Source organism: Bombyx mori, chromosome 9 (genome assembly GCF_030269925.1).
Source record: "Bombyx mori chromosome 9, ASM3026992v2".
NCBI lineage: Eukaryota > Metazoa > Arthropoda > Insecta > Lepidoptera > Bombycidae > Bombyx > Bombyx mori.
Genome location: NC_085115.1, coordinates 10,653,554 through 10,678,904, shown reverse-complemented (window position 1 = coordinate 10,678,904; position 25,351 = coordinate 10,653,554). Strand labels below are relative to the sequence as shown.

Below are 25,351 nucleotides of genomic sequence, written 5' to 3'. Positions count from 1 at the left end.
CATGTACAACAGGGGACTGACCGCGTGCTTGAGCAGTACCCAACTGAGGAGGTGGTGGTCCCTGGAAGCTTTAACGCTCACCACTTAGAGTGGTTGAGGTTCTGACCCACTGACCTCCCGGGTCGGGCTGCCTACGATTTTGCCTTGACCTACAGTTTCTCCCAGCTGGTTACATAGCCCACCCGTGTCCCAGATATTGAGGGTACGAGCCTTCTCTGTTGGGCCTTCTGCTGACCACCGATCCAGCTCCGTCGAGATCCGGACGCCTTAGAGGAAAGGCGGAAATATAACGCCGCCTCCAGAAATTGTTGTTTTATTCGTGTTTTCATCAATCAACTTTATCGATAATCAACTTTATGACTCTTCCCGACATCTATTGGCGAATAATAATACTATTTTAAAGACACAATAACACTAAAGCTATTTCAGCAGATGGCGTTGTTAAGCCACCCAAAGCCAATGAGTGTCTGGTTTTAAGGTTACACCAAGAAAATGAATTGTTTATTTGTATTATTTAACAAACAAAAAAGAATACCGAGCAAAGCTCGGTCATCGTCTAGTAATATTATAAAGCTGAAGAGTTTGTTTGTTTGAATGCGCTAATATCAGGAACTACTGGTCCGATTTGAAAATTTTTTTCAGTGTTAGATAGCCCATTTACTGAGTAAGGCTATATTCTATATACCATCACGCTAAGAAAAGAGCACTAATAAATAATGTTTCAAAATCGGGGTTTTTTTCCCTTTTGAGAGCTTCCGTTGCGTGCGCTGCGGAAACGGTTAGTTTCGCTAAAATAATGTATGACAGAATTGTCCTCCTTTAAAAAATCTAAAAAAAAAGTCCGCAACAGCATACGTCTATATGTTAAGGTTGGCTCACTATAACGTTTTTTATGCTAACCAATGTTGTTCTAAAATAAACCATTATTTGTGAAGGTGCTTTTTATAAAGATGATATTAATCCCTGTCCAAATAAATACGTTATTCGTTACAACATTGAAACACTTCAAGATAGGCTTTTTTTCTGGATTTCTCCAGGATACCATCATCAAATCTTGATGCTGTAATCATTCGGGAAGTCTACCCTTTCGAACAAAAAAAAAGAAAAAAGAATTATCAGAATCGGTTCAAGCATTCCCGAGAAATCGGTGAACAAACATAGATAAAAAATTATGGTCGAATTGATAACTTCCTCTTTTGAAATCAATTAAAAAGCGTGACTTTAGTACTTTAAATAGCTCCTTAACATTCGCTATTATTCAAAAATATTTTCACTTTCTACGAAAATGAAGTAAAATAGAAAAGAAATAGAATAAAATTTAGTAGGCGGGTAAAATTTAACGGTATGCCAAAGTAACTATTCCACGCGGACGAAGTCGCGGGCAAAAGCTACTTAAATATATTTATAGTTAGTTTATTTCTAATACAATAAATAATATGACAATCATTTTCTCATAGACCATAATTTGCTAGTCACTTCACGCACTGCTTAATATTTAATTCCTCTGGAAGAGTAAGCATTTCGGTGCGTTGAACTTATTCATGCGTTTTTTTATGTCTGTTGAAAGAAAATAATAATTGATTGATTGATTGATAAAAAATTATGGTAACATCGTTTCTTATAACAATGAAATATCAAACCTATGGCCGCTTTTGTTTTCCCTAAAATTGGTAGAAAATTTCACCTTATGGTTGAATGCTCATCTCAGCTCGTGGACATCAGCAGTGCTAGGGCCAGATTGAAACCGCCACTAATTTAGAGGTTACCGGATTCCATAGATACTTTAACAGAAAAGTCAGCGCTCATTTTGAGACATTTAAGTCAATCACAGTGACATTTACATTAAATACAGACAGGACAATTAAGGACCCTTCTCTAGAGTTTTCCATTGCATGAACAGTTTTCAAGGTACGACAGAAGACCATTATCGATCTAGACTTACAATCGGCGTCATTCATTATGATTAATATAATATGTAGAATCTTAAAGACTATTTTTGTAACGCACAAAAAAAAAACCACTTCAATTTCAAATTATTTAATTATTATTTTTTGAACACTTTAACATTTTAAATGATCTAAAAATTGAAACTTTTTTTTATACGCATACAACAATAAGGTACTTTTTACATTGTAATATTAAAAGGCAAAAACTATCACGCGCCAAAGGGAACTTCATTGGAACCACGCAAAAATGAATTATTTGTCATTTTAATATTATCCAGTGCATTTAAGTTAGGATAATATTATTATTTGGCTATTGTGAATTGAGCATTTAATTGATTAAAACATTTTTAGTGACACCCTCAAAGCTTTTTAGGGAGAGAAATGATGACAGTCTTCTCTTCCAAATATGCTTCAACTGCTTTGATACCACTGCAAACAAATACATTATATTAGTTATAGTATATATCAGTTGAACAAAGATTGAACTTCGTTTTGTAGTTTAATCTTTAAGTTCACATTTCGTTTTTGTCTTTTTAAATTGTTATTCGCTCTGTGATCCTTGACTTGAAAAGAAACTTTGGTAAATGTGGTTGTTCTGGTAGAACAATATTTTTAAGTAACAATATTGTTTCTAAATCGACACATGCAAGGAATAACATTGTAAATCATATTTAGCTAAAACTGAGTTACAATGTTGTTCCTTGCTCCTACCGAAATATTGCTCTACATAGGCACATATTTACATAAGTATATTTAATGTGTAGTAAGTTTCTATTTATTGTGAAACTATTTTATATATTATAAATTTATTTTTCACGTATAATTACATATAATATATTACATTACAATACATGATCCCGTAATACATAATACTAACAATCCATTTTAAAATACTTTAATTTAAAGATTCTATGGTTTTATTATAAAATAATCAATATTTTCTTTAGTTATATGAACATTATAATACAATGTTAAAAAAATCTTTATTGAGACAGATTTAAGATTTAAAAAACAAATACTTACTTTTCACGGCCAATTCCTGAGTCCTTGAATCCTCCGAAAGGTGCTTGATGTGCCATTGTCAGGTAGTTATTCACCCTGAAAACAAATATCGTACTAATATAAACATCTATTTTCGTAACATCAAACATTAAAAAGTACTTCAACACGGCTTTACTTTTCGAGAAGTATTTAATTTTAAATTAATTATAATTTAATTTATATCCACCAGTTTGCTCTGTGATTTTGAGCAGATGATATTATTTTACAACTGAAGTATAAATCAATGCAAAACCACGAAACAAAAAGTTTTCGTTTTGGAGATTAAATGATATATGAAAAATTCAACATCTGTTGCCTCAAAATACTCCAAGCGGAGCACTAAATTGTCAACTGCCACTGTCATATTTCAGCTATCCTCAAACTTAGTCGCTTATCGTTGTGGTTTACAGGATAAGATGCCCGGTCTGGTCTACTTGTATCGTACAATGTAACTATTTCGACGTTTAAATCCCGGAGACAGCTACAATTTTTCCAAAATAATATCTACTAACAAACGTTCAAGAATGACTGTAACGATGAAAAAATAATTTTGTGTAATAAGAATAAAAAACCGCAATTTTTTTTTTTGTTCAGGATGAAATCGCCGGACTTCCCCTCTCCACTGGGGATGGCGGGCGGGGCATGTCAGAGTCGAACTGACTAAAGCCTCCTGTCGCTCAACAACCAACAAACAACGTCCAAACCTCGCATGAGAGACAGAACTCATGAAAAGGCAAAGGGGGGAAAGTGAAGCGTTTAGTGCGGAGCACATCTCTCCCATCACCCTCCCCCTCGGGACGCCGGACCGGCGGTCGTCGGCGCCACGACCACCAGCCCTCTCGGTCAGCAGGCTGTCTGAAGCCCGCCTAGATGGCGCCGGTTAGAGTGAGTTATCCTACGGAATACCCCGCTTGGACAGAACCAGCGTGGGTCGAGGAAATTACTGCTGGTAGGGCTTTTTGTGAGTATGATGTTCTACGGTGTTTCCCGAATACTATGACTTGTCATTGCTGATGACTTAAACCAATGGTGACTAGCTACCATAAGGTAGGACGTAAACTCGTTTGCCTTCAAAATAAAATAAAAAAGCACCTACCAAACTGTTCCGGCCTCGACATGCTTACTAAACTGCAATGCGTTGTTAAGGTTTGTAGTGAAGATTCCAGCTGCAAGACCGTAATTTGTATTGTTGGCGCGATCGATCACTTCTTCCAACGTATCGAACTTTAGAATGCTCTGGACTGGACCGAAAATCTGTCAAATATCAAAAATATGTAAAAAACATGAGAATAACAAGATAAAATCGCTTTGTAAATTTGCCAATTTCATAGGAGAGTTTCAGCCAGAACTATTTTTTTTTATTGCCTTTGTAGGCAGACGAGCGTACGGCCCACCTGGTGGTAAGTGGTCACCGTCGCTCATGGACGTCAGCAATGCCTGGGGCAGAGCCAAGCCGCTGCCTACTTAGATAGTACGTGGCAAAAATCCCGTGCAAATGCACTGAAGCAGAAACTCAGCATTTTCATGTCAGTACATCCATACTGTCGTTTCGTACAGCTAGACACTAAACCGGTAATGAGGGTACGAGCAACGGAGATGAAAATATCATCACAAAAAAATATTGTATCATTCATTCCACATTCATATAAATACACAAAGAGAACCAAAATCCTCAAATAGACACAAAGGTTACAAAACGATCCGTAATATTAAGATAATCGAAAGTCTGAAGCGCCTTTTTCTGCGTGGAGTAAATTTGACGTATAAAAGTAATACCTATTTTAAAAAACAAAATGGCTTTTTTTCCCTACCTATCCTAGTAGCCTCGTGGGGTTATACTAGGTTCATCTAACGTCTATGCGAGCTCACGAGGCTCGGCCTGGTGAATTTGCTAACTAGCCCTAGCAAGGGCAGTACTTGGCTGAATCGCATCGGAATCGGGTCGGAGTCGGACATCGGGTCGGAATCGCGACCCACTAAGAAGATCCGACGAGAAACTCAGTGGGCTAATCTTGACAGTAAAAGACTATCAACTATAGACGTGAACTTTTTGGTATACTGAAGAATCCTTATTGATAAAGAATGTCTTACTAAATTCCTGATTCTAAATCATTTCTTACTCTAATGATTAGCTTATCAAATGATGTTAAAAATACCTCTTCCTTAGCAATAGTCATATCATCATTAACATCTGCAAACACAGTAGGCTGGATATAATATCCGGCGGTACCAATACGTTCTCCACCTGCCAGTAGGTTCGCTCCTTCTTTTTTTCCGGTCTCTATTAAGCCCAAAACTTTATTCATCATAGACTCGTCAATCTGTAAACATAAGTTAAAGATTTATTTGAAAATTTTAATTAGGTATTCCTTCTAGTACCCAAAATTGTAAAATTTTACCAAAAAGTATTTATAAATATATTTATTATAAAAAGTATGTACTAATATTGTACTGTGTTCAACAAGCTTCGCACTCAAATAAAAGGTACCAGTGTGCTTAGTACGAGTTTCTTAACGTTCTCGATAACGTAAAAGTTAACTCAAAGAATGTAGTTGAACCACCACCCCTAGCAACAAATGTTCCAACTCCATACAGATTTCAGTTAACTTTGACGTTATCGAGAACCTTAAAAAACTCGTACTAAGCACACTGGTACCTTTTACTTGAGTGCGAAGCTTGTTGAACACAGCAGAATATTAGTACAGTTAGGTTATACTGTTAGGTTTACATTAAAGTCACCTGTGGTCCGTTTACAGTTGATTCGTCAAAAGGATTGCCGACCCGGATAGCTTTTGCATATTCAACGGCCCCCTTCACGAATTTGTCGTAAATACCCGACTGGACGTACAAGCGGGAAGCAGCCACGCAAATTTGTCCTTGGTGGAAAAATACACCGCTGCCAGCATAAGGGATGGCTAAATTTACTGAAAACCCACAAATTAATTAAGAACCCTTCTCTAGAATTTTCCATTGCATGAACAATAAAAAAATTTCATGGTACGACAGAAGACCATTATCGATCTAGACTTACAATCGGCGTCATTCATTATGATTAGTGGACTCTTGCCTCCGAGTTCGAGAGTGACACGCTTCAAATTGTTTGTTCCAGCTGCCTTTTGGATCAGTTTGCCTACCTGAAGAATAGGTTACACAAGTTAAACTTGTTTTTCGGTATAAATAATTCCAAAGTGATAATTGCCATCAGCTGTCATGGGTTTTTATCGGCTGCTATCGGTTAACTGGTAACACATTCATTACTAGTTCACGGAAGAAATACGCAGGTTAGGGCACACGACGTTTTACCACCAGTAATTACGCAAATTATAATTCTGTGGGTTTGATTTTAATTAGACGATTTGATTCCTTCACCATGGAAGTCAATCGTGAATATTTGTTAAGTGGGTATTTCATTAGAAAAATTGGTACCCGCTTGCGGGATTCAAACAACGTTGCATCGCTCGATACGACTTCACCGGACGTCTCATCCTTTAAGCCACGACGACTTAAATAATTAAAATTAATATTTAGGTGTTTGTTTTTCAAGATGTAAGAAAGGTATTAATTCGTAGTCATAAAGATAGTATACCTATACATATATAGTAATAGTAAGATCTTCATCAAGATTTTCTGCGGTTTTTCACGAACCGCAGACATGATTAAAAACATGTTAAAACTTGATTAATTACTTCAGCTATTTAGGTTAGGTTATATATGTAGGTTACTTAGATATTTAAACTGTAGACGTTTTTTAATCAAGTCTTTATGAGTTTCTAATGTTTTGATTCAGTGTTTTTAATATAAACTTGACTGTACTGTAATTATTTTTAATTGATTAAAAATTAGTCTCCACCTCCAAAGATCCTGTAAAGGAAATTTTGGCAACATCAGGGTGATGTGTGAGCGCCACTCCTGCATCTTCTCCGAATCCTGGCACGATGTTGACTACACCCTTAGGTATGCCAGCTTCTTTCAACAGTGCGGCCAATGCCAAAGCAGTTAATGGAGTTTGTTCTGCCGGCTTCACTACCACTGTACATCCTGAAAGATCATCAATAATAATTTTATTCTGATCTTGGAACAATTCACTTCTCTTAAACGTTTGTTCACAATTTTGTTGTGTCACAGCACTGCACTTGTTGTTAATTGCTTGAAAATTTTTGATTACCATTTATGTACGTCATTCAAGCTTTTAGTATATTTCATTACAATTTTAGAAGCTGGCGCAGAAATGTGGAAATGACAAATATTTAGCATGATTTTTCCTAACAAAAATTTTACCAGTTGATGACCTTTTTTTTCTTGAACATTTTATCGATGCTCGGTATTAAAAAGGGTTTTTTTTTAAATGTTAATTATTAAAAAGCAATTTTAAGTTGTACTAAATGGTGTTTCATTTAGGTATGGCGTTAGTCATTAATTACATTTTAGAATTCACTAATGCACAATAAATTATATACTGCAAATTGTGTCTTGGCAACATGGCATGTTCAGATGATGCTTACCTGCTGCTAAGGCAGTTACGACCTTGTTCAGAAACATCAGGATGGGAACGTTCCAGGGTAAAATGAGACCACACACTCCAACGGGTTGTTTCAATGTGTAACTGAATGAATCGCCATCTTTGTGAAACATAATTGTTCGAAATTAGCCGGGTGTTGTGTTTTTCAGACTTTCTATAAAGATATTATCCTCGAACTACAATTGAATATATTAAACTGTATTCGTTATCAAATCGAGAAAATATGCGTTTTGGTGAAAGTCAATATATGCTTCAACGTCAGCCTGTATCTTTCCACTGTTGCTGCCTCTCCCATAGCCCGCCACGTGACTGAATATCTACATATCGAAAATTAAAAGTTTTTTTGGTTTAAGCAATATTTTTGCAACTTTACAGGAAAGCCATTTAAAGGTTAAAGCTTGGAAAAAATAACAAAAAAATCTTCAGCTATTTAAATGGGGTAAACTTAATTGAAGTTCAAATAAAAACCAAAGAAAACATAACTATAATTATAAAGATATTTTTTACTGGTGGTAGGACCTGTTGTGAGTCCGTACGTGTAGGTACCACCCTGCCTATTTCTGTCATGAAGCAGTAATGCGTTTCGGTTTGAAGGGTGGGGCAGCCGTTGTAACTATATTGAAACCTTAGAACTTATATCTCAAGGTGGGTGGCGCATTTACGTTGTAGATGTCTATGGGCTCCAGTAACTACTTAACATCAGGTGGCCTGTGAGCTCGTCCACGCATCAAAGCAACAAAAAATAAGATAAATGTCGCTTAAACCAAGTAGCCCTTAACCCCTGGATATTATATACATAAATTCCTAACCACCAAAAATTTGCACTGACTTAAGCTTTATTCTCGCTTCGCGTTGTATTTTAATATTATTAAATATGCTGCCCGGTTGTGAAATAGATAGTTGATTTGCTTTCAAAATTACCAGCGCTTAGTATGAGAAACAAAAAAAAAATTCATGAAGCATTCGGAAAGTTTAATACTAACAGATGTGGGTATTCAAATGATGAATTTATTTATAACTAGCTGACCCGGCAGACTTCGTAGTGCCTCAATCGATAAATAAAAGACCTACAAAAACTTTTGTATAAAATAAACTTAAAACAAACAAAAGGAATCCGTCCGACGGGGGACACATCAAAGGAGAAACATAATTGTTATTTTTATTTAATTCCGAGCATTTTCATATTTATCTACCTTTTAAACCTTCTCTGGACTTCCACAAATAATTCAAGACCAAAATTAGCCAAATCAATCCAGCCGCTCTCGAGTTTTAGCGAGACTAACGAACAGCAATTCATTTTTATATACATATATAGATAGATAGATAGATTTTCATCTTTCGTTGAATATGTGACGTTTGAACGCAAGATGAAATAAAAATGCTGAATGAATACATTAGTGAACCGATCCAAGGATTGAAATTAAATTCAATTTATGACTTCGCGTTTAATATTTTTCTTTTTGTCAAGAGCATTTTTTATATGTGATTTAAAAAAAATCATTTAAGATCATTTATATATAATGATACAGTTTTAATAAATTTAGTAATAACAATAATATAAAAAACAAGTAATACAAAAAGTGTATTTAGCAGTTTTATCGCTAAGAGCGATATCTTCAAAACAGTCAGAAAATTGTTAATTCTATTCTTAATGATTAAGTTTAATAATTGTAAAGTTTGTTACTTTGTTAATTCTTTGATCACTTAGATCACATTTAAAGTAATTCCAAAATGCACGATATCGTTTGAGGACAATCTGTATCTATTGAATGATATTTAATTCCAGCTAATACGCGTGTACATGGAATGAATGAAAAAGGAAGGGCTTATTCGAAGGTATATTCATTTAAGTGAATTGTCACATATCATCTTTAGTCATAGAGAACGAAAATGCTGCTTCGAATCATAACATGAGGCCAACATTTCGATTGCATTGGAATAGCCCCTGACCAACTATTTACCAGCATATATACAATCCCAATTTTTTTTTCCCTGCCTAGGCTGATGGTCTTGAGAGACCATTTCAGCGTAGCCTTAACAAGTAGGTGAGCTCAGGAGCTCAATCCTGACGACGTTGCTAACACGAACCCTAGCAAGAGCAGTACTTCGCAGAATCTACCACCAGATCGGAAACGTGACCCAGAAGATCCTGCGAGAAACTCAGTGGGCTGTGTCTATGGGTTAATTCGCTCGTCAAACCCTTCGTCCTAAGCGACGGGTTCGGCGAGAACGATGACCGGTGCTTGGGGTACCTAAAAGCATCGTTAGTGGATCGTGAGGATCCGAAATGACATGTTTTGGGCGACGTCGTCTGTTTATCATTCAGTCCGCAGGATCGGGAATGCCATCCCAATACTATTGATTTTTATTCATTCTTTAATATGACTATAAAAACATAATTGAAATTAATTGAAATGAATTCTAAACTTACATTGTGTTTTTAATGATATGATTATGTTATAGCAAAAAAGTCTCTCACCAGTTGGTATTGTGTCGCCTTGGATTTTGTCCGCCAGACTGCCTAGGTATCTTACACTGTCAGGAATTCCTGAAAGTATTCTAAGGCAATTTTTATAAACCATGCCATTGTCATATGACTCGAGTTTCGCAAGATATTCGAAGTCGCGTTCAATAAGATCTGCGAACTTGTAAAGTAGTTTTCCGCGCTGCGAGGCATCCGCCAACCGCCATTCTGAGTTACGTTGGAACGCACGCTTCGCCGCTGCCACTGCGGCGTCAATATCAGCCTGAATAAAATATATAAAGATATTATCAATATTTAAGTTAAATGTGTTCTGCTGTCCATCTCAGTTGCTCTTAACCACGGTGTTCCGAAATATACAAGTACTATAGCTTTATCTAAGGTGACAAGGTGGAATTGCGCCTCTAGGGTACATATGAGCCAAATACGGTCGTTGACTCGATATTATAATAATATGTACAACTAAGTTTAATAGATTTTAATTATGTAAGGGTGTCGCGAAATTGTAACATGTTTGCTAGGGCGTCACTGAATAAAAAAGGGTTGAGAACTACTGATATCTTATAATACATTCGTAATAGATACCCAAGGTATTTAGGTAGGTATTCAGGTATCCTATCCAACATGAAAAGTACCACGAAAACAACAAAAATTATAAATAAAAGCTTTAAATATTATCATAAATAGGCGAGCCAACGGCCCATTTTAAAAGGTTTCTGGAAGTCTCATTTACAATAGCGTGAGCACTCGGCCACCTTGAAAATTGGAATCATCATCTACACTGTAGTAATAAAGCTAGTCCTAGTGTACACTTATTTGCTGTAAAATAATAGAGGGCGATGGTGACAATTACAGTCGTAATATCTTATATTATTAACGCGTTAACAAAGAATGATGGATTCAAGTACGTCTTCGAACTTGTTAAACGTCAAATAATTTTAAGTGATTCATGATTCGTTATGGTTATAATTTTACAAGCGACTCGCTCCGGCTCTGCTCGGGTCTTTAACAAAAATGTCAACGATGTTTGACGTTTTTTTTTTTATTTTTTTAAATAAAAGAACACTTATTGCAGCGTAACTATAATAGTTAGACATATGCAGTCGCGACATTTTTTGTAAAACATTTTTTGTAAATAATAATGTGTTCTACAAAGTCGTAGTACATTATTTTTTTCTATCATCAATAGTTTTCGCAGGGCGCGCGATATAAAGAATATTTTAGGTAATTTATTTACACCTTGGGTTACATTATTGGAGTTTTAGTAAGGATCCATATATTTTTTTCAAAAAAGATTATAGCCTATGTTACTCGTGAATGGTATAGCTTCCAAACAGTGAAAGAATTTTTCAAATCGGTTCAGTAGTTTCGGAGCCTATTCAATACAAACAAGCGTCCGACAATCTCGCTTTAGCGATCGACTTCTTTCAGTCGATCAACTTTGAGCGCGTTAACGCTTTGGGCGACGCCATTCGCTCTGCCTCCACTGCACAACACTTTATCGCCGTTGTGCAAGAATACGCCGACGTATACGCGTCATTAAATACGTACGTCCTCCCCTCACTCCGCCGGTAATCAATGGCGTATATAAGTAGAATAAAGCCCCTATCCGTAACGATAGGATTTTTTAACGCTTACGGTCTCGCAAATCAGCGTGATCAGGTTTCTGACTTTTTGCGTGACCATCAAATTGATATATTTTTAGTGCAGGAGACCCTACTTAAGCCCGCGCGCCGTGACCCTAAAATCGCGAACTATAACATGGTCAGGAACGACAGGCTCTCTGCTCGTGGTGGTGGTACCGTCATTTACTATAGAAGAGCCCTGCATTGCGTCCCACTCGATCCTCCCGCGCTCGCTAATATCGAAGCATCAGTGTGCCGAATCTCACTGACGGGACACGCGCCGATCGTTATCGCGTCCGTTTATCTTCCACCGGATAAGATCGTTCTAAGCAGTGATATCGAGGCGCTGCTCGGCATGGGGAGCTCTGTCATTCTGGCGGGCGACCTAAATTGTAAACACATTAGGTGGAACTCACACACCACAACCCCGAATGGCAGGCGGCTTGACGCGTTAGTCGATAATCTCGCCTTCGATATCGTCGCTCCGCTAATCCCGACTCACTACCCGCTAAATATCGCGCATCGCCCGGATATACTCGACATAGCGTTATTAAAAAACGTAACTCTGCGCTTACACTCGATCGAAGTAGTTTCAGAGTTAGATTCAGACCACCGTCCCGTCGTTATGAAGCTCGGTCGCGCTCCCGATTCCGTTCCCGTCACGAGGACTGTGGTGGATTGGCACACGCTGGGCATCAGCCTGGCTGAATCTGATCCACCATCGCTACCGTTTAGCCCGGACTCTACCCCGTCTCCTCAGGATACCGCTGAAGCCATAGACATCTTAACGTCACACATCACCTCGACATTAGATAGGTCATCGAAACAAGTTGTAGCGGAGGACTTCCTTCACCGCTTCAAATTGTCCGACGATATTAGGGAACTCCTTAGAGCTAAGAACGCCTCGATACGCGCCTACGATAGGTATCCTACCGCGGAAAATCGAATTCGAATGCGTGCCCTACAACGCGACGTAAAGTCTCGCATCGCCGAAGTCCGAGATGCCAGATGGTCTGATTTCTTAGAAGGACTCGCGCCCTCCCAAAGGTCTTACTACCGCTTAGCTCGTACTCTCAAATCGGATACGGTAGTAACTATGCCCCCCCTCGTAGGCCCCTCAGGCCGACTCACGGCGTTCGATGATGACGAAAAAGCAGAGCTGCTGGCCGATACATTGCAAACCCAGTGCACGCCCAGCACTCAATCCGTGGACCCTGTTCATGTAGAATTAGTAGACAGTGAGGTAGAACGCAGAGCCTCCTTGCCACCCTCTGATGTGTTACCACCCGTCACCCCGATGGAAGTTAAAGACTTGATCAAAGACCTACGTCCTCGCAAGGCTCCCGGTTCCGACGGTATATCCAACCGCGTTATTAAACTTCTACCCGTCCAACTCATCGTGATGTTGGCATCAATTTTCAATGCCGCTATGGCGATCTGTATCTTTCCCGCGGTGTGGAAAGAAGCGGACGTTATCGGCATACATAAACCCGGTAAACCAAAAAATCATCCGACGAGCTACCGCCCGATTAGCCTCCTCATGTCTCTAGGCAAACTGTATGAGCGTCTGCTCTACAAACGCCTCAGAGACTTCGTCTCATCCAAGGGCATTCTCATCGATGAACAATTCGGATTCCGTACAAATCACTCATGCGTTCAACAGGTGCACCGCCTCACGGAGCACATTCTTGTGGGGCTTAATCGACCAAAACCGTTATACACGGGAGCTCTCTTCTTCGACGTCGCAAAAGCGTTCGACAAAGTCTGGCACAACGGTTTGATTTTCAAACTATTCAACATGGGTGTGCGGGATAGTCTCGTGCTCATCATACGGGACTTCTTGTCGAACCGCTCTTTTCGATATCGAGTCGAGGGAACCCGCTCCTCCCCACGACCTCTCACAGCTGGAGTCCCGCAAGGCTCTGTCCTCTCACCCCTCCTATTTAGCTTATTCGTTAACGATATTCCCCGGTCGCCGCCGACCCATTTAGCTTTATTCGCCGACGACACGACTGTTTACTATTCCAGTAGAAACAAGTCCCTAATCGCGAAGAAGCTTCAGAGCGCAGCCCTAGCCCTAGGACAGTGGTTCCGAAAATGGCGCATAGACATCAACCCAGCGAAAAGTACTGCGGTGCTCTTTCAGAGGGGAAGCTCCACACGGATTTCCTCCCGTATTAGGAGGAGGAATCTCACACCCCCGATTACTCTCTTTAGTCAATCCATACCCTGGGCCAGGAAGGTCAAGTACCTGGGCGTTACCCTGGATGCATCGATGACATTCCGCCCGCATATAAAATCAGTCCGTGACCGTGCCGCGTTTATTCTCGGTAGACTCTACCCCATGATTTGTAAGCGGAGTAAAATGTCCCTTCGGAACAAGGTGACACTTTACAAAACTTGCATAAGGCCCTTCATGACTTACGCGAGTGTGGTGTTCGCTCACGCGGCCCGCACGCACATAGACACCCTTCAATCTCTACAATCCCGCTTTTGCAGGTTAGCCGTCGGAGCTCCGTGGTTCGTGAGGAACGTTGACCTACACGACGACCTGGGCCTCGAATCTATACAGAAATACATGAAGTCAGCGTCGGAACGGTACTTCGATAAGGCTATGCGTCATGATAATCGCCTTATCGTAGCCGCCGCTGACTACTCCCCGAATCCTGATCATGCAGGAGCCAGTCACCGTCGACGCCCTAGACACGTCCTTACGGATCCATCAGATCCAATAACCTTCGCACTAGACGCCTTCAGCTCTAGGAGCAGGCTTAGGGACCTCGGTAACCGTACTCGTCGAACTCGACAAAGAGTTCGCCGTGCAACCTAACCCATGAATCAGCTCGCTGAGTTTCTCGCCGGATCTTCTCAGCGGGTAGCGATTCCGATCCGGTAGTAGATTCATTCGCGAAGCAGCTGCTCTTGAGCTGTTAGGTCTCCTTCGGAGGCGCTCGGGTAGCTGTTAGCAAATCCCACCCCTCCTGGCTGAGCCTTTGCTCGCCCACCTGTCCTGGTGAAACTGGAAAGGCCTCCGGGCCACCGGTAATCCTTCAATCATAAAAAAAAAAAAAAAAAATACAAACAAACAAACAAATCTTTCCTCTTTATAATATTATAAGTATATAAGTATAGATAGATAAACACATATTACGAGCCAACCAAACAGGCCAGTGACGCACTAAAATTTAAACGTGTCGCCATTATTTCTCGGATTTGATTTAATTATACATAAACGAGTACCTTCTGTTTCTATACTTCATAAATTTACCTTTTGTCCTTTGGCTACTTTAGCGATGACTGATCCGTCGTGTGGACTGAATGTATCAAATGTTTCGCCATCTTTCGCATCAACCCATTCGTTGTCAATGAACAACTGAAAAAAGAACAAACATATTTTTTTTGTTAATTAGCACGTAATCTCTCTCTCTATCCAACAATCTTTCGACTAGAGCTAAAAACCCATATGGAGCGCATCGTGAATTCCGCCAACACTAGCACATAATATGTTTATTTCAAGACAAATATGTGCAGAACGGTGTATTCATGTAGCCTTTTTTTATTGCTTAGATGGGTAGACGAGCTCAATGCCCACCTGGTGTTAAGTGGTTACTGGAGCCCATAGACATCTACAACGTAAATGCGCCACCCACCTTGAGATACAAGTTCTAAGTTCTCAAGTATATTTACAACGGCTGCCCCACCCTTCAAACCGAAACGCATTACTGCTTCACGGCAGAAATAGACAGGGTGGTGGTACCTACCCGCGCAGACTCAGAAGAGGTTCTACCACCAGTAATTACGCAAATTATAATTTTGCGGGTTTGATTTTTATTGCACCATGTTATTTCTTCACCGTGGAAGTCAATCGTGAACATTTGTTGAGTACGTATTTCATTAGAAAAATTGGTACCCGCCTGGTATTCGAACACCGGTGCATGGCTCAACACGAATGCACCGGACGTCTTATCCTTTAGGCCACGACGAGCTGAAATCGGGCTAGAGATTTAGGTATAAAAAGTACTGTATTTATATTCTATTATACTACTGTCGATATATAATGGAGAAGAAGTAGCTCAAGGCCACAATAGCATCTCCTTATGTTCTGATGAAGCCAGAGAGACACACTATTTACAACTACGACTTATTACACGTCTAGCTTCACTTTAATTTAACAACCACACTTAAAATAAGGAAGTCACTCGTCGTATCACACGGGTACTATTTATGTTTTTGTTATACCTAGTACATTACGTAAGCTGGCTAAAGCCAGTGACTATTAATACGGAATTTTAAAAGTATACCAATTTTGCATGTACAAAAATATAAAAATCGATTCCAATTATTCCAACAATTTGTTGACAAATAATAATACAGAGGGAAAACTATTTTTCCATAACCGGTAAATAACTATGCACTTTAAAAATATACCTACAAATTTATCTTATAACTAGCGACCCGCCCTCGCTTCGCTTCGGAAACATTAAAACACACATGGAACCAAAAAAAAAAAAAAATTTTTTTTAAAAAAAAGTAGCCTATGTTCATCAGCGACAATGTCGGCTTCTAATGGAAAAATAATTTTTCAAATCGGTCCAGTAGTTTCGGAGCCTATTCGAAACAAACAAACAAACAAATCTTTCCTCTTTATAATATTAGTATAGATTAAAAAAAGGTATTCAACTTATTCATAATTTTTATCTTTTAATAAGAGATTTACCGTATAAATAATTTAAATTAAAAAATAAATCGACTTGTACCTTGGTGTATTTAATTTCCGGGACCATGTTTACTGCGTACCGCCGAGTTCGTGAGTGGACTAATACTTTTATCTTTTAAACATACGACGCGACGCTTCCAATGTTCTTGCGGTGAGTATGACATTTTTTTTTTTATCGCGTTTAGAATATAAATACGTAGTAGATATACATACATATGTAACAAGTGCATAGTCATTGTGATAACAAAAACAAAAAGAGCCACCAATGGCATTTAGATGTCTTAAATTTATCGTCACACATGTGAGTCTGGCGTCGAACTACAAGATAAAATTGTGTCATATTCAATGAATGTTTTATGTGTTATGTAAACTTGAGATGCATTTCACAACTAGTTCTGTTATTACTTTATAACAATAATGAATTTATTATTAAGGTGTTCCACATGATCGTCGAACAGACAAAAATAGTTAATATTTAAAATAGAATGCAAGAACTATTTTGTTTTGTATTTTTAAACCTAGTTTGTTGTTCATCCAATGATAGAACTTCAACAGCAATTAGTAATAGGTACCTTGAGATAATGATTAAGCAATCCACAACCGTATCAACGACGGCTACCCGAATGGTAATAAAAATATTGTATTGTTTGCTAGTTTTTTTTACGTATTTCTTATAGTACAGACACTCTTTACACACTATAAACTGATAGAATTTTATATAGGTTTGTACATATATTATTTGTATATTTTTCTATTAAATTTTACAAAATGCCGCCAAAATCGTATCTAAACCTAAATTAACAATGTATTTTTATTTTCTACGACATTATAGATTATTATGTTTGTTATCTTAAATACAAAGGACTTATCACATCACCATGTGTGTGTGTGATTCCCAAGACGTTGCGTTGGTTTCAAATTATCAATCGATAATTATAATAGCGTATAAAAAAGTAATTAATGGATTTTTTTTGTTCAAATTAGAATCTAAAACTAGATATCTCATTGAATCGGTGCTGTATGTACTGAACCAACCAATGAACGTACCTACCTAACAGGTGATAACAGACGAGATAGGAGAACTGATAAATGGAATAGCATTGTGAAATGAATGGAAAATGATGATGTAATATTAAAATGTATTGGTAGTTATGTACCAAAATGTAATGTCGCTTACGTTTATTTTATTTAAATTAAATGAATATATTTTCTGAGTATCTTTTTTCACCATTTTAGTATTGATTGGTGGCAGGGCGAAGTGCTAGGCAGTAGGTTTTTTTTTAATAATGTGGGATTACTGGTTGCCCGGAGACCTTTCCAGTTTCACCAGGACAGGTGGGCGAGCAAAGGTTCAACCGGGAGGGGTGGGATTTGCTAAGAGCTGTCCGAACGCCTCCAAAGGAAACCTAACAACTCAAGAGCAACTGCTTCGCGAGTGAATCTACTACCGGATCGGAATCGCGACCAGCTAAGAAGATCCGGCGAGAAACTCCGCGAGTTGATGCATGGGTTAGGTTGCACGTCGAATTCTTTGCCGAGTTCGATGAGTAGGGTTACCGCATTCCGTAAGCCTGCTCCTAGTGTTAAAGCTGAAGGCGTCTAAGGCAAAGGTTATTATTGGATCTGCAGTATGTACGGGTAGTTACTACTTATTTCTAGCGCAAAACTGTCATGCGATTTAAATAAGTTATTTCGTTCTACAATAAAAATCTACAATATACTTCGGCTGCTACTTAACATGAGACAAAGTTTGTAACCTATCTACCTGTCTAGTACGACCATAGAAGTCTGAATAAAAAAACTCAGACCTCACACTTCTTCAATAGGAATGATAATCTTAATGTGTTTATTTTGAGTGATTATCTATATGTACATAGCATATACCTTATAATCAACTAACGTTATATCATTTAAGAAATCTACTTACTCTACGTACCAAGTTCAAGATCCCGCGGTAGGGCCAAGAAAGGCTGGTTGTGTGTGATAAATAGTATATAGAGGAGAATAATCTCACCCAGAAGGAAGTCGAAGACCAGAAAAAGTGGATGAGTTTAAGTTGGAAAGCAGACCCTGGCAAAAAAACCGGGAAAAAGCTAGTAAGAAGAAGATTAAAAAGAACTATTTGTGAAAATCATATCGAAATTAGTTATTGGAATATAACGTTATAAAAAAATAGGATAGAGAGTGGCTGCAACGTATTTTTCTAAAGGTGACATTCCAAAATGGATTAAGTATTGGTGTTTTAAATATCCCTGTTATTTGATCTAAAAGAAATACCCTTCTGTCTACCTTATAATATGATAATTATATAATTTGTTTTACTATACCAAATTATAAAAAGAATGTAGTAGTTGTTAGGAATATTTTACGATAAAAGTATTGATGATTTTTATTTAATGCTTAAACGTAGGTACATCAAGTTAATTCGCTAACGTCAAGTCATCACTCCGGTGCACGATAAATGATTATACCTACAAACGTGTCACACTTCGCACACGTCTGCAAAAAAAACCAGTACGAATGAAGAATTTAAACAAGATATCTCGCTGAATAATTGCCTTTACACGAAACACGTACTGACAGGTAAGTGAGCACGTCATCGCATTAATTTACTGGTGGTAGGACCTCTTGTGAGTCTGCACGGGTAGGTACCGCCACCCCACCTATTTCTGCCGTGAAACAGTAATGCGTTTCGGTTTGAAGGGTGGGGCAGCCGTTGTAACCATACTGAGACCTTAGAACTTAAATCTCAAGGTAGGTGGCGCGCTTACATCGTAGATGTCTATGGGCTCTAGTAACCACTTAATACCAGGTGAACTGTGAGCTCGTCCACCCATCTAAACAATAAAAAAAATATAGTAGCTAGGTTACTTCTAGATAAAACTCACGACTTCTGTGAGTGACCCTGAACTATAAACCATTACTCGCACTGAACTACTATTACGATTTCTCGCGTACCATTACACTACAACAAGCAGGCGGTAAAATTGTTACAGGGTAACCCCTTAGTATTATGGTCTGTTCAGCCATTTATCCAGACTCTTTAAATAACATGATTGTTGATCCATCCCCTAAACCTTCAACCCTTTCATGTATTTAAACAATACGTTAGGGTTTATCCGCGACCAAGCCTGGTAGGTAAGTATTTTCTTAGGTTCTAGTGAGTCATAATTAAATCTATTTTAATTTAATAGACGAAACATAGACAATTGTAATTAAAACGCAAAAATAAATAGTAAAAAGTAGTTTTAATTAAGAAGTATTTAGTAAAGGAACTGGCAGCAATGAGTGAGAATATTATGACAAGTTTCCTTCGCGTTGGTTTTTTTTAACACGCTTTTATTAGCTTCATACGTAATATACGTAAGTTAGTAGGTATGTAACGGAATCTTTGAACATGATTTTGACCCCCTTCAAAACGTCGGATTAACTCGAAATGTGGTATACTTATTAAGGACCGATAACAATTCAATATTAAACAAAAAATAAAAAATATTAAATTTAAATTCCACTAAAAAATGAAAAATAAATAATAGTTTAAAAAAACTAACAAAATACGCTTTTCTGGAAAATCCAACTAAAATTTAGAAAATAAATTTTAATAAATTTGAATTGAATTGAATTGAATTGAACTAACCCATAAATACAGCCCACTGAGTTTCTCGCCGGATCTTCTCAGTGGGTCGCGTTTCCGATCCGGTGGTAGATTCTGCGAAGCACTGCTCTTGCTAGGGTCAGTGTTAGCAACTCTCCGGTTGAGCCCCGCGAGCTCACCTACAAACGTTAGGGTGAAGCTGAAATAGCCTCTCAAGGCTATCAGCATAGGTAGAAAAAAAAAGAGCCCTCGTCGCAAGCGACGGGTTCGACGAGTACCTAAAAGCACCGCTAATGGATCGGGAGGATCCGTAATTACGTGTTTTGGGCGACGTCGACTATTTACCATTCGGTTTACAGGATCGGGTATATAATTCCCAGCGGCCACGACAAGAGGGTTCTCATGTCGTGCCGCTTTCTCAAAATGGCAATGCATTTAGTGGTAGCCGTTTATCCGACTATGCGTGCCGCTCTTCATCCACAACAACCCTGTGCGCATAATCCAACTCGCACTAGAGTAAGTTTTTTTTTTTTGTAGTTTTCTCAATACTATTCCTCCAACCAACTTAGTGCGCACGGCGGGAAGTCGTTGGATGCGGAAGGCGGAGAACCGCATTATGTGGAAGGCATTGGGGAAGGCCTATGTCCAGCAGTGGGCAGATAAAGGCTGATGATGATGATGATGATGATGATGATTCTCAATACATTCTCCTTTACGTACATCCTTATTGAGTTTTTAATATTACATATATTAGCTAAATTATTAGATATCTTATTATTATCTTTATGTTACTTATGACGACGCTTGCAGCTGAAAGTAAGTATTTTACTTTTTGACGAAGCATGTTGCGGGTAATAACATGTACTTTTAGGTTAAGAATATTGTGTTCTTTTTTTTATAATAAATAAATTAATTATATAATTATTAGATTCTATCGTGAAGTACAACTGTTAAAATAAAGCATTCGTTCCATTTGAATTTAAAATGTATACGGAACAAAGTAGGTACAAGGTGATAACAAATCGACTAATATTTAATTTCTTTGATTGAAAAGGCACTTTATTTAGTATTACCATAAATAAATATCGTTACAAGAAAAACATCGTTTTCTTGGTCGTTATATTATGTAACATTTATTGCGTTTGTCTGTTCTTACTTTTACAAAATAATGATTTACAATAATGGCCGTTGGCTTTAAGGTAAACCTTTAAATGTAGGTAGGCTTTCGGTAGGCAGCGGCTTGGCTCTGCCCCTGGCATTGCTGAAGTCCATGGGCGACGGTAACCTCTTACCATCAGGTGGGCCGTATGCTCCTCGTCTGCCTACAAGGGCAATAAAAAATAAATAAAAAAAAAACAATTAAGTGTGTCGCGCCAAGTTTAGTGGCCAAACAAAGTTGAAACGCCCACTGTTGTATTGGAAAAATTCGTTACTGCCAATGTAAAGAATGTTTTACGGGCCGCAAATTATAATGGCATTCAGAATATATCAGATTAATATTAAAGCTATACGACAACCCGTCTTCAGCTCTGATGAAGGCAGAAATTTTAATTTCCAGCCACTTTTTTTTTTTGCTTAAGTAGATGAATGAGCCCACGGCCCGTCTAGTGTTAAATTAAATGGTTACCGGAGCTCATAGACGTGAACCTACGTGAATGCCGCTACACACCTTGTGACATGAGATCTAAGATCTGAGATCTACTACTATCAGACGAGATAATAATTCATCAAATATCGTTGCGTCTATTTGCGTCAAATTGGCAAGGTAAACAAAAATGATAAGTACGTGTCGCAATACCCCAAATAAAAATGTACCCCTACAAAAGTCATGGTCACTGTTTGGTGTTCTAGTGTCGTCATAATTCATCACAGCATCTAACATTACGTTACCAGCATTACTGTGAAGAACTATACACAAAGATGAAAAAGCTTGCGAATTTCCGGTCTACCTTGGTAAATCACTAAATAATCTTGGTAAATCCTCTGCTCCTGCATGAAAACACTTGACCTCATACGGCACATCAGACCGTTTCCAAGCTACAAGGGCTAGGGTTAAAAGTTTTGCGTCATCCACTGTACTCACTAGATACAGCGCTGACAGACTTCTACATTTCCAAAATTTTGGAAAAATTCTTGGCAAGGAAAATACCCGGGGGCAATACCAAATGCCTTTGAAGAATTTTTGGCTTCCGTATGTAAGCTTGACTTCTTCAAAAAGGTCATCGATACCAAAAAATACAAAAAAAATATTTTTTTAACTTCCCATACTAAACGTCTACTAAACGGCAATACCTACAGGGCAAAAACCCAATATTATTAAACTTCAGAGTTAAGCAGAAGCTTCGAAAGTATCTTTAAGCTAACAGAAAGCAAAAGATTTCATAACTTTTCCTCCGTGAACTTACCAAGCTGTGCTCTAAGCAAAACTTCGGCAAAAGTTAATCAAGCTACTTTTAATTCTTCAAGCAATGCCTTGCGATCCATCGATAATATTGAAAAATAAAGAATTTTCCATTTTTCATTCAACTTGGAAATTGGGCCACAGCCAAGTAATTTCGGCTTTAAATCAACCTCGGTAAACAGGTTGCTTATGGAGAAGTACCTTTAGAAATAGATAATAATTACTTCATTCAGACAAAAAGTGTTTTAAATGATATTAAAAACCGTACGATAAATTTATAAGAAAGTTGACAGCCAAACTATTACTATCAGTCCTCTCACACAAACACTTTTTAGTTAACATTGAATCTCAAATATTTTTTTCCATAGGCAACTATATTTTAATGTAGCTTTCCAGGTAAACAGTAACAAACTATACTAAGTCTACAGGGAGCATTAATAAGAACATCAAATAAATACAACATAGTTTTTACCTACCTAATCGTTGGTAGCCTAATGGGCTATTCCAGCAGCTCTCAGAGTAGTAGGTGAGTTCACGGGTAAAACCTGGATCAATTCACTAACACTTGCGCTAGCGAGAATAGTACTTCGCTGAACCTACCCCGAAGCGGAATCGCGACCCATAGAAGATCCGGCGAGTAACTCAGTGGGTTGTGTTTATGAGCTAGGTTGTACGTGGTACGTGGATTTGTAGGGTCCGACAAAGCATGTTTTGGGAGACGGTAGCTTAGGGTGGTTCCATCGCTTGCGTAGGATATGTAGTTAGAAGCGGTCACAATAAGAGATTTAACATGATGCGCCACTTTTTCAAGAAGCGTTCTGGCCCCGCGGCCGATTACCTAGCCATGTTGTGATCAAGTAACCGCTCTGACTGGGTTGCCAGTCGGAACCACCATTCGAGAAGTTGAGGACCAGACGAGATGGAAACAGCTCACGAGACAGGCCACGGTCAAGTTTCAGGGACACGACCTTCAGCAATGAAGAAAGCGACGAAGAAGAAGAAGAAGAAGAATCAGTCGTCGTAAAGATCTACATTCATATACATCACATACTCATATAGAACGGTGCTCCAACGGCTATCCTGCAGATTGGATAATCTGGAGAGAGTTTATGTGTGTACGGACCGCGTGAGAAAACATTACATAGGTTATAACGTAACGTATCGAAGTTTTGTAGTGTCCCCTTTTTACGAAGGAACTATACTTCGCTTGCAGATCATGTGGCTACTAAATAAGAATGCAGGTCGGTCGCGGCCTATACTAATGAAGAGACGGAACATAATCTCTGTGTCGAGGATTCAAATGAATAACCTACAAATTAAAAAAGTAGCACAATATATGAAAGGGTGAAAGGCGATTCTTCTTCAGCTATTTGAATTGGGTAAGCATAATTGAAGTTCATTTAAAAACATCGAATTGTTGATACTAATGCCGAATAAAATAGACCTTTAATTACAAAGATAAATTTCGCGTATTAAGTGAAATGTCGGTTAAACCAAATTGCCTTTCACCCCTCGATATAAATAGATAGGCACGTACCGAAGAAATAGAAACTATTTCAAATCAATCTACTGCTTAATACAATTACAATCAATCGACTATAACGTTTTGAATTTAAATTGACTACAAAACAAAATAATATCCTCCTATCTTGTACGCACTGTATAAAACAAAATTTATATATTAAAATAACGTGAATGATGATATTGCAGTATTTAGTATATTCATATTTCACACTATCGCGGTAAAAGAAGAGTAGATTGTATAATATTTTATCAGCTAACATGGCATGATAAAACTTATGAAAAGCCGTATCATCATAAACCCACATGCATATGGGTTTTTTTTTCTTTCATTCTTTTCCTATTCATGGCTGAGTCTGCGCCCAGAGACGACAGCTTTTTTTTCCTACCTAAACTGATAGCCTCGAGAAGCTATTTCAGCGTAACCTTAACTAGTAGGTGAGTTCACGGGGCTCGAACCTGACGACGTCGCTTACCCTAGCAAGAACCGTGCTTCGCAGAATCTACCACCGGATCGGAAACGCAACCCACTGAGAAGATCCGGCGAGAAAATCAGAGGGCTAGACGACAGCCTGAATATGACGTTACACCGCTGCTCGTTGGACGCTGCGAATGCTCTAACTCCGCTGTCCTTTCCTTAGCGAATCCTGTGATTGTTACGCGTCTCAGTACGTACGTCGCAAAACGTGCATGGCACAAGGTACTTCGGGACTTAAGTTTTGATTATTGTGATGATTTGTTGTTGAAAAGAGTGGGAATAGACGCATTTTAGCATACGGCGTAACGTAACACGCTCGCGGCGAATAGTACCTACATTACGTCTAGTAACATCGGTCAGTACCTCAAACAAGTCGAATCAAATATATTCGAAGCTAAATGTCTTAACGAAGCACTGAAATGCGAATTGATCCGTAGCAGATGGTAAATCTCTATCTGAATATTATGCTAAGAATGATTTAGTTGTGCTTCTGTTGGTATTTTTTTTATTTTGGAAAGCCGCAACACTCTTTTTGAGACATGAGGTAGAGTATCGATTGTATTGTATAACGGTTAGCCCCTCCTCAAAATTAAAACGCATAGCTGCTCCAAGACTGAAATAGGATAGTGACAAATACCCGTGCGGCCTTACAATACGCCCAATCGCGAAAAGTAGAACAAAGAACAAATTGTCAATAAAAACTTTATAAATTATTAGTTTTTAGTTTAAAAAAATTTGGTTAATAACCAGCGAACGGTTCCGAAAAACAGAGACCATAAAATTAAATAAAAGACGAAATAGAAGAAGTAGCCGTCACAGACTGCAATAGTTGTGAAATATTCAAAGCGTCGTAGATACATTAACATCATAAGCCACTAAAATAAATAAAGGGGAGATTGAGCATGATTACAACAGCTGCAGTACTGCTGAAGATAAATCAGGTAGCGAACACGTGTTCATAAACTTTAATGACTTCCGTGATGAAAAACCACTGAACTATGAAACCTAGGTCTATGTGAAAAAACA

At 38.3% G+C, this 25,351-nt stretch overlaps 1 protein-coding gene and 1 long non-coding RNA gene across 2 annotated transcripts; one reads left to right on the top strand and one right to left on the bottom strand.

Moving 5' to 3' along the window:
* Positions 1-1,836: 1,836 nt before the first annotated feature.
* Positions 1,837-5,289, top strand: LOC134199374 (uncharacterized). Its single transcript, XR_009973854.1, has 2 exons — positions 1,837-1,908; positions 3,582-5,289. It is a non-coding gene; the product is annotated as an uncharacterized LOC134199374 (long non-coding RNA).
* On the bottom strand, positions 2,022-17,182 carry LOC101740694 (aldehyde dehydrogenase 1A1). Its single transcript, XM_004931058.5, has 12 exons — positions 16,903-17,182; positions 16,371-16,648; positions 14,882-14,986; positions 9,986-10,253; positions 7,490-7,606; positions 6,838-7,025; positions 6,019-6,121; positions 5,727-5,911; positions 5,144-5,308; positions 4,084-4,241; positions 2,970-3,044; positions 2,022-2,375 (listed from the first exon to the last, which is right to left on the bottom strand). Exons 2-12 carry the CDS (start codon positions 16,395-16,397, stop codon positions 2,306-2,308), a joined length of 1,461 nt encoding a protein of 486 aa, XP_004931115.1. The 5' UTR covers positions 16,398-16,648; positions 16,903-17,182; the 3' UTR covers positions 2,022-2,305.
* Between the last annotated feature and the right edge of the window lie 8,169 nt (positions 17,183-25,351).

Coding starts and splice junctions, on each gene's coding strand:
- LOC101740694 (XM_004931058.5), bottom strand. CDS start 16,397: ATGGTCCCGGAAATTAAATACACCAAG. Junction 10,254..14,881: donor AAGTAGCCAAAGGACAAAAG/GTAAATTTATGA, acceptor TATTTTATTCAG/GCTGATATTGACGCCGCAGT. Junction 4,242..5,143: donor TGACTATTGCTAAGGAAGAG/GTATTTTTAACA, acceptor GATATTTGACAG/ATTTTCGGTCCAGTCCAGAG.